At 41.2% G+C, this 9,639-nt stretch overlaps 1 protein-coding gene across 1 annotated transcript; it reads left to right on the top strand.

The window, feature by feature from the left end:
- The first annotated feature begins 1,645 nt into the window (after positions 1-1,645).
- LOC309525951 (serine protease inhibitor Kazal-type 6-like) lies at positions 1,646-7,733 on the top strand. Its single transcript, XM_082211728.1, has 4 exons — positions 1,646-1,780; positions 3,402-3,424; positions 6,370-6,488; positions 7,592-7,733. The coding sequence occupies exons 1-4, from the start codon at positions 1,702-1,704 to the stop codon at positions 7,656-7,658; spliced, it is 288 nt and encodes a 95-aa protein (XP_082067854.1). The 5' UTR covers positions 1,646-1,701; the 3' UTR covers positions 7,659-7,733.
- Positions 7,734-9,639: the final 1,906 nt, after the last annotated feature.

Below are 9,639 nucleotides of genomic sequence, written 5' to 3'. Positions count from 1 at the left end.
GAGATGATGGACTTTGTAGTCTAACAACATCTGGTGTGGGACACAGGTTCTGTTGTTTCAATAGAACAATATTTGCCATTCTTCAGGCCATTTTTCTTTCCATTAGTAGCCAGATGGCCTGTGAGGTAGACCTCTTAAGTTTTGCACCTTCTATCTAGTTGTGTTCCCTTTCCATCTGTTAACGCCCCTCTCCCATTGTTACACACAGGTGGTATCAGCTAATAGTAAGGAGCTCATAGTTAGCTGTCATATTCCTTACTCCTACCTTGGGCTTAGAGTGAGGAGGGTGGGTTTCCCTTCCACATCTTGATTTGCTACCTCCTTCCTGACAATGCCCTACAAACCTTCTTTGTCCAAATCTAATTTTAGGTTCTTATTCTGTCTCCTTCTCCTATCTTTTTCTGAAATGTCACTTTGCTAAACAAAACTTCTGTTTTCCAGGATTTTGTAGGACCTACAAATGTTCTGTGCTTGTTCTAACTCAAGGGCTCTTAAACCTTCTGCCTCCCACCCAGGGCCCACTTGGGGAGGCTAAAAAATGGAGCTCTCTAGTCACAAAATGGCAGTGCATGTGGATGAAGGCAGAATTTAACATAATTGGCGGGCAATTACTGAAAATTTTCAGTTTTCTCTCTTTGGAAATTGCTAAATTCTTTGCCACAGTTATTTCTTTACAGCAAGGAATCCCAAAGTTCAGCTTTCTTCAAGCTAAGTAGAGACATTGGCTTTTGGGGGGGTGTAATGTGACAACCTCATGTTTTAGGGAAACAACTGCTGATTCGAAAGGCAATTCAGTGTATATTTTCCCTACCCTTACACCTCTCAATCCACTTTTACTCATCTCCTTCAATTTCTTCCACACTTCTCCTTTCACATTTATTTATACTTTATCCCATCCCCAATGGCCAGTGGTAAGCAATACATTGGTTTGAATTAAATTGGAAAATGAGATGTTTATAACTCAGATAACTAATTTGTTGTTGTTTCTATTTGCATCTTAAAAAGAAGGAAGAATTTTTAAAAGTAGATTTTTAAAAAGATTTAAAAGTTTCAACAGATTAAACATGCCCCATTACTTCTTTTTCTTCAAGTATTTCTATACCACTTAATATTTAGAATTTCTAAGCTACAGTTGAAATATAAGAGGGCTCTGTCAGTCACCAGTTTCTAGCTCCTCCTATCCAGTCACATCTTTTGTTGCTGCTACAACCACAAAGTTTGACTACTTGGACCATGCCTAATATGAATCTGTTAATATTAGTCAGGGATTCATCACCACAAAAAGGAGGCATATTACTCCATGCTAAGAGTGACTTTTTGCCAGATACTTTTTGCTAGAGATTCAATCACCATATAAATACTGAGCTTCATTATAAATGGCAGTTGTTTATCACACCCATTTATCCAAGTCTTGTTAATCAGATACACAGTGCAAAGATCAAGAATGAAATTCATGTTTGTCCTGCTTTCACAGAAACATTCTTGAGTCTGTCTTTGAAGAACTTTCTGGGTGTTCCCTGAAACTACCCCCCTATCACAAAAATTTCACAATACTATGTGCCGTTTCAGCATGTAGGGACTCTACTGCAAACAAGGTATATATGTGCAAAACCTGCCCACCCACTCTTTCGTCTTTCCTTATATAGCTGTATATACACACTGGTTAGCCAGTCTTAGGGATTTATTAAGAGAAACACACTAATGCGTGATAGACTCTTGAAGACTATGAAATTTGCATCTGCCTTTGTGCTTCTTGCTCTGGTCCTGTGCTGCTTCTCAGGTGCGTAACCTACTTACTACCTAGTGGATCCCTGTTCTTTCTGTATGCTCATATGTCCAAGGGTACCATTTTCTCTCACGTTTACTCAAACTTGCAGATGCTCTTGCATGCAAGTATCAAAACCATGGAAATAGAGGGTCTTGGGTCTTGGAACCTGTGCATGTTTGGGTCTCTGTATGGAGGACAGAAATGAGGTCTGCAAGTGAGAGCCTAATCAGTCCCTTGGCATATGTCCATGTGAACACCTGAACAAGGACTGAAGTAAAATCTGAATGCTACGGCAAGTAACGGCTCACCAGAGAATAACTGCCTAAATCCTTTTGCAGGAAAATGTATAACTGAAATATTAATGTACAACTGGCCTACATATTTATTTGTACTTATGTTTGGTTATTTTCCTAAAATCTGCACAGATGTGATTTGTAGACACCACATTCTTTTCCTGTTTTTCTGATATGCAATGAGAATCAAGAGCTCTTGGGTAGTACAATCCAGACACAGTTATGATTGTCAATTAAACAGGTCAATTGGAGGCACACAGTGAGTTATTTTTATTTTTTATTTTTTTAAACTTATATACAGATCAGTTGTGAGGGAGAAAGCCTCAAAGTGGTTTACAAAAAGAATAAAGCAGTGAAATTATCAGTAAAAACAGGTAAAAATAATTAATTAAAACATTTAAAAAATAATTAAAATCGACAATAAGTTAAAACCTCGCTTAAAGCACATGGCAGCATTTGACATGTCTGCACTGACTTGCCTAAACAAAAATGTTTTTAACAGGTGCCAGAAAGAGTGAAGTGAAGTCAATACTGCCTGATATCAATAGGCAGGGAATTCCAAACTGTGGGTGCCACCACACTGAAAGATCAATTTCTTACAAATGTGGAACAAGTATTATGTGGCACCTGTAAAAGTGCCAGTTCCACTGATCAAAGCAATCTAGGGGTCATATATGGGGTAGGGCGACCTTGTAGGTAAACTAGCCCCAAGCTGTTAAAGACTTTATATGGTGGTACCTCGGGTTACCAACACTTCGGGTTACAAACTCTGCTAACCTGGAAGTAGCATCTCGGGTTAAGAATTAGATTAGAACAGAAATCACGTGCTGGCGGTGCGGCGGCAGCAGGAGGTCCCATTAGCTAAAGTGGTACCTCAGGTTAAGAACAGTTTCAGGTTAAGAACGGACCTCCGGAACAAATTAAGTTCGTAACCAGAGGTACCACTGTATACTAATCGTAGCAGCTTGAACTTAGCCCAGTAGCAAGTTGGCAACCAGTGGTTGTCTCACTCCTGTCAGCAATCATGCTGCAGAATTCTGCACTAATCACAGCTTCTGGATCAAGATCAAAGGAAGCTTCACAGCAGCACATACGGCGAGGATTAGAGCCTTGACGTACAGCCCACAATTTCATTGTGTGAATAAATATGAAAGCCCACAATATTAACAGCTTCAAAGAATGGGATATTGTGTCCAAAAATGTCACATCAGTAAATTATAGATTGGGGATTTGATTTCACAAGTCTAGTTTTTCTAAAGCAAAATGAAACATTAATTTAATGTATCTCTTATATTTTATCTTCTTTTCATTTGAGGATTATTATTATTTTCTAATTCTAGGTTCCACTGCTAAAGAAACAAGGGTGAGTTCATTTTACTCTTTGTCTTATTTGAGGAGAAACTGTTGAAATCCCATTTAGTTAGGAGCAAATTGCCTAATCTCTCCTGCTCCAAACTTTACTGGACCAACATTGCATTCTTCACTTGCTAATTTTCACATGGACTTTTAAAGAACAATCCTAAGCGTGTTTACGCAGCAGCAAATACCACTGAGTTCAACGGAAGCATTAAAATGCACCCCCTCTCCCCAAAATGCACACACTAGTTCTTGCATATGATTCACATTTTTATGAGTAAAATATTGCAATCCAAAATGTATTTCAAACATTTGGTTTGGCTGTTCATCAGTTTAATGTACAAGGTGAATATTTCTTATGACAGCACCCCATCATGTGGCAAGAGATGGTACTTATGATACCAGCTGTTAAAGTACTTTGTGGTTTTTCCTCTCTTCCTGGTGTGGTAAATACCAGAAATCACCAGCTGAGGGCATATTCATTTTTAGTTTTTTAAAAATCTATATTCCCACCTGCTGAGGGATTTTTTATTTATTTGTAATATTTGTGTCATCCTCTTTTCAGGAGTTCAGAGTGCCACTATAGCTGTGTTGGTACAATGAGGTGAAGTAAGTAAGGCTAAGAAAGGAGCAGATGACCCTTTCAGCCCACAGGCCTTGGAAACCTTCCAAGGACTACATGCCTGTGGTGCTTGGAGCAATAATACAGATTTTACAGTAGGCTAGTTTCTACACACACTGAAACATACCTCTCTAGCCTCCATCCAGGCAAGCAAGTGGCATTATAAGCATTCAGTGACACATTCTGGCCAGGGGGGAAACCCTTGAGGATGCTGCAAAACAAGGCCACTCAGTGGTGTGGATGCAGATAGGGAGTGGCCTACAGACAGTGCCATGGACCACATAGGCCAGGAGAACCACTTTTGGCCCATGGGCTTGAGGTTCCCCATCCCTAGTTTAAGCAATAAGCCCTCTTTAGGCATTCTGAATTTGTATCTGTGGAAGCAAGTGAGATTAACTCAGCCAGCTCCTCCTCCGAACCTACCCATGTTGGTTCTTCAGTGTTCCCAGTAGTAGGGAACCTGATCACTCCATGTAAGAAGGTTGGGAGTCCTATGTGACAGGGCTGGCTTGCATGGGTCATGTCCCCGCTCCAAAGAGGCAAAGTCAGGGTGCCAGTAACAAGTTGCTCAAGGCTGCCTATTTAGCTTCATCAGACCTGGCCTTAGAGAGCACCAGGTATGGTGTGGTGGCAAATGCTGTGGCCTAAGGGTGAGTGGTGCAGTTGTCCAGGGTTGCAAGGGATCAAAGACCTTTTGCTATTTCTGCAGCCCTGTCTCCAGTGTCCTAAAGCTGCACAATCAAGGCGTGGTTTTTAGGTGCTGTGAATGAATGAATAAAACTTCATTTGTGTCAGCCAACGGCCATAGCAACAAAAGAACATTGCAGTATACACAGAACAACATAAAATGTTGATTATATAAAACACAATTTAGAGTCCTGAATCAGCAGTCAAATAGTGGACCTTTTCCCAATTGCCCCAGCTAAAAACCTTGTGATCTTTGCTGTCATCTGGTCCTCTTGATCTGCCAGGAGAAAAGACACTGTGGCAGTGGTTGGGCGACCCGGAATGGACAATAAAAGAGGGGTGATAATTTTGTCCCTCAGGTCTTTGTAAAGAGTGCATGCCAGGAGGGCATGCACCACTGATTCAGTGCTGCCATCTCCACAGGGACATAAGTGTTTTTAGGTGCTGTTATGTTCCAAAGCTAAATATTTTTATCAACACTGAAAACACAAGGTGCTTCTGTTTCAAGAGAATGGTGTGCAAGTTCTGTTATGCACAATAGAACATGGCAGAAAACACAGCTGACGTCACTCTGAAAGAAGATATTGGAGCACTCCAAATCATTTCCCCATGGACCTGCACAGAAAATGGTTGATCTAGCTGAAAGGAAACACATAGAGATCTGCATCAAGCATTGCCACGAATCCCTTGTTGTTGTTGTTGTTGTTGTTGTTGTTGTTGTGTGATTGTAATGTTCTTGTATAATCTTAGTAGGTTGCATAATCTTAGAAGTTGTGTGGCTCTGAGGTGACATGGCTGTGACAGGTGCTTTTTTCCAGCACCTCTCAGCTGGGCTCTGGAAATGGGGGCAGAGACCTGACCAGCCCCTCTGTGCCTCCGGCTCATGAGGAGACCCTCCCCAGAGCCCAAAGGGGACGTCCTCTAGGTGCTGCAGACAGGATCTCCTCATGAGCTGAAGGCACAGAGGGGCTTTGCTGAGCCCCTCAAACTGAAAAGCTGCACAGGGGAGGGAGCTTGGTAAGCTGCTCACCTGAGATGTGGAAGCCTCTCTGTGCCTCACCTGAGCAAGCCCCCCACCCCACTGATCTGGCTCACGCAAGCTGGAGAGGCACTGTGGGAGCTCGTTAAACTGCTCAGCTGAGGCATGGAAGGCTCCCCTTCCCTTCCCTCACCTCACCTGAGCAGTCTCAACAAGCCTCTGGGGTGCATGACTATCATGAAGAGACCTCGAACCTCTGAATTTGTCACTATATTAGTGCTAAGGGCCTTAGGGGAGCTTTTGCTGCTGACACTAGCGTCCTTTTAAAAAACAACTTTTGTAATGGCCTGGTGCTCTGAAGAAGAGTGCAGGTTGAGATGGTCGCAGTCACTATCACCATAATTTCCCCAGGGCACCCCTGGACCTGGACACAGAGGCCAGAAGCTTTCTGGAGGAATTCAGATGATGTCTATTTCTGCAGGTGCTTTATAGCCCTGGGCTGTCTGTCAGTCAGGACCCATCTTCACAGTTTCCCTCCTTGACAGTGCCATTCCCTAGTAAGCTCATAGAGGTGGGGCAAGGGGGCGTCAGTGAATGAGACAGAGACATTAGCATCAGCCATAAGATACTACACCTAATTAATATTGTCTTTTTTAATTTTCAGAGATCCTGCATCATAATTCCAAATGCAGATTCTTTTGCGTGCCCACCAGTTGAGTCATTTGTTTGTGGCTCAGATGGCAAAACTTACAAGAATACATGTTTTCTTGGCAAAGCTATGAGGTGAGGTTGCGGTTAATCAGCAAGCAGTAATGTTTTTTAACACTAACTGGCCATGTCTCTGAAAGTTAACACCTGATAATTTCAGCCCGTCCAAGTGTCCCTATTTTCCAGGGACATCCCTGATTTAGAGAAGCCGCCCCAGTCCCATTTTTCCTTAGAATGTCCCTATTTTCATTGGAGAAATGCTGAGCTGTCTGAAGGCAATCCTGTAAAGTTTTTTTATGTTTAATGTTTTGTTATGTTTTTATATATGTTGGAAGCTGCCCAAAGTGACTGGGACAACCCAGTAAGATATGTGGGGTATAAATAGTAAAATTAGCATTATGGAATGGGATGTCCCTATTTTCAATGGAGAAATGTTGGAGGGTATGTAATTTATATTCCAGAGCATTTTGGCTTATCATGTAACAAGGTTCTAGGTCTGGGAACAATACTACAAAGCCGCAGATTCCAGTGGTCAGTTTCCAGACTAGCTGAAATTTCATTCCATAAAAGGAAAGAAAATAGATGGCTCTAAAGAGGAACTGAAGGAATTTTATTCTACTGTACTCTCAAAAAAAGGCCTGTTCAGTTGTTTCTTTTCATAGAAACCAAATTGTCATAGTATGTTGACACTGTTAAAATACCGTGATAACAGCTGCTGAAGTTCACATATGCCATTTTTTTCTGATGAGAAGATGTTTTTTGTTTTTCAAGTTGATAACAAAATGGCCGCTGATTAAAATTTGTGGTGCTGATGGTTATATTTGGTGCTTGTAGTGTATATGATGCAGCATGTTTTGTAAAGAAGTTACAAATACTTATGCCAGAGCCAGCTTTATGCAAGTTTGTTTTTATTATGTGGGAATGGGATGTTGATGAAAGAATGCCCTGTGTTCTTTACAGTTCAGGATTTGTGAGTCTGCAGATGTGCATAGTGCTCATGTACTGTAAACACAAAGGATCCAGTCTCTTTCATGTTAATCATTATCTAGCAAAACAGCTGCAACTGAACACAGAATTAGGCACTGTTTGAGCCCAGTGTTCGAATGTGGTCAATAATGGTTTGTTCTTCCAGAGCTTCTCAGTGATGCTTTTCTGTTTAACACTGATTTCTTTTCTAGAGCTACTTGTGGACAAGTGAGATACAGACACCCTGGCCCATGTACTGACAGAAAAAGTACTCCATGAAAATATCACTTTTGGTTGTGCTGACTAATTCTACTTGATCTTGCATGCTGGATATTGAGACTGCTGCAGTTCCACAGCCTGCTTGTTCATTAAACAAAAGTCAACACATCTGTAGTTGCTTCCTGCTTTTGCTTTTCCCATCCCAGTGGCAGAGCCTCATGGTAACTGGCAGGCAGCCCATTTATTGCAGAAATGGACTTTGACATATACTCAGCTGGAATGGCTTCAGTGCAATAGGAACCACAATGCAGAGTATTCTGGTCTGCTCCTTCAGAGCAAACTTTTTGTTTTGGATTATTTCTGAAGGGAAATGAATATCAACTCTAAGAATAATAATAATCGAATGTACTCCATTATTCAATTATTTTCCAATTTGATATGTCATTACAAAGGACTCATCATTTCTATTCAGATGCTCCTTAAATATCGGGGTTTTTTTAAAAAAAAACGTTTTTGAAAAGTTCTAAAACCATGCATAAATACACATCTAAATTCATAATTACATAATAAATATGAACAGATATAGGAAAAATATTCTGAAAATATTGAGATGGAAATCTCAATTTTTTTGAGTTTATGTCCATACCAATGGTTGTTGTTGGCATCCATCTGTCTCGAGAGACAATGGAGTGTGCCTCCAGGGGTGACAACAAACCGTTGCGCTAGCAGCACCAAAGACACTGGGCAGTGTGTATGGAAGTCCTGGGCATCAGCTTGGCTGCAGGAGTTGCCGGAAGGAGGCGTACAAATAAAAATCAGTGAATAAATCAGAGTTTATTAATTATCTTGCATTTGCAATCAATGATAATTCATTATCCTATATCTGACTCAAACTAATTTAAATAAGAAAATAGTCGTTAAGATACAGGCCCTTGTCTTTTGAGTTATACTCTGAAACGGGCATGGAGAATATTTGGCCCTCCAGATGTTGATGAACAGTGACTCCCATTATCCCTGGTTATGGGAATTTTAATTCAGCAACATTTGGAGAGCTAAATGTTCCCAATGCTTCCTCTAAAAATATATAAAGTGGTACCTTGGGTTACAGACACTTCAGGTTACAGACTCCGCTAACCCAGAAATAGTACCTCGGGTTAAGAACTTTGCTTCAGGATGAGAACAGAAATCATGCTCCAGCGGCGCGGCGGCAGCAGGAGGCCCCATTAGCTAAAGTGGTTCTTCAGGTTAAGGACAGTTTCAGGTTAAGAACGGACCTCCGGAACGAATTAAGTTCTTAACCCGAGGTACCACTGTATATATATAGACCATAGACACAAGCAGTATGGTGGTGGTGGTAGAATCATGGCCTCTAGCCCTCCATTTTGCAGGGCATAATCTCATAGGGAGCTCCATTCCCCCTTCCATGTGTTGATTTGTACATGCAGAGACCATCCGGTGACCATCATCATTTCATTAAAAAATAGCTTGTCATTCATTCAGTTTATTATTATTGTTCCTGGTTACATGTTTAAAAAATCAAAATGGCTGGTACAGAATAATTGAAGGCACAAATGCTTAGCACATTTTCAAAAGAATAGTGGATTCCAATGGAACTCACTCTTAGTATTTCTGTAGCTGAGAAAGTATCCTTTGCATCCATTATGATATTCAGCTATCTTTAGGAAAGGTGCTCAATCCAGGAGGAACGTGTTGCAGTCTAAACTCCGCTCTTCCTGAGAGCCAGAAGAACTGATAAAGGCACCATTCAATTTCAAAAGTTGTTTTGAATACAAATATAACACTTGACCTAACAACCCCTCCCCCTCACTCACGTGAGCAAAACTCTTTGCAGTCAACTGAAGGCAACCAGCCATGCCCTGTCCCCACCCCATATCACTCACCACCAATGAAAACTGATAAATGAATAGAAAGAGAACCTACCCACATGACGCTGACACAAAAACCTCACACACATACACTATGTAAAATAATGAAAGTTTACCACCCCCTTCTCTCCCTGCCCGGCTTTCTCTCTGCCAAC

This window comes from Podarcis vaucheri (assembly GCF_965113315.1).
Source record: "Podarcis vaucheri genome assembly, chromosome: 2".
In the NCBI taxonomy this organism is placed as follows: Eukaryota; Metazoa; Chordata; class Lepidosauria; order Squamata; family Lacertidae; genus Podarcis; species Podarcis vaucheri.
This window is presented reverse-complemented; position numbering and strand designations above follow the sequence as displayed.

Excerpts from the sequence above, each read along its gene's own strand:
- LOC309525951 (XM_082211728.1), top strand. The coding sequence starts at position 1,702 with ATGCGTGATAGACTCTTGAAGACTATGAAATTTGCATCTGCCTTTGTG. Across the intron at positions 1,781-3,401 it reads GGTCCTGTGCTGCTTCTCAG|GTTCCACTGCTAAAGAAACA; the intron begins GTGCGTAACCTA and ends TTCTAATTCTAG. Across the intron at positions 3,425-6,369 it reads CCACTGCTAAAGAAACAAGG|AGATCCTGCATCATAATTCC; the intron begins GTGAGTTCATTT and ends TTTAATTTTCAG.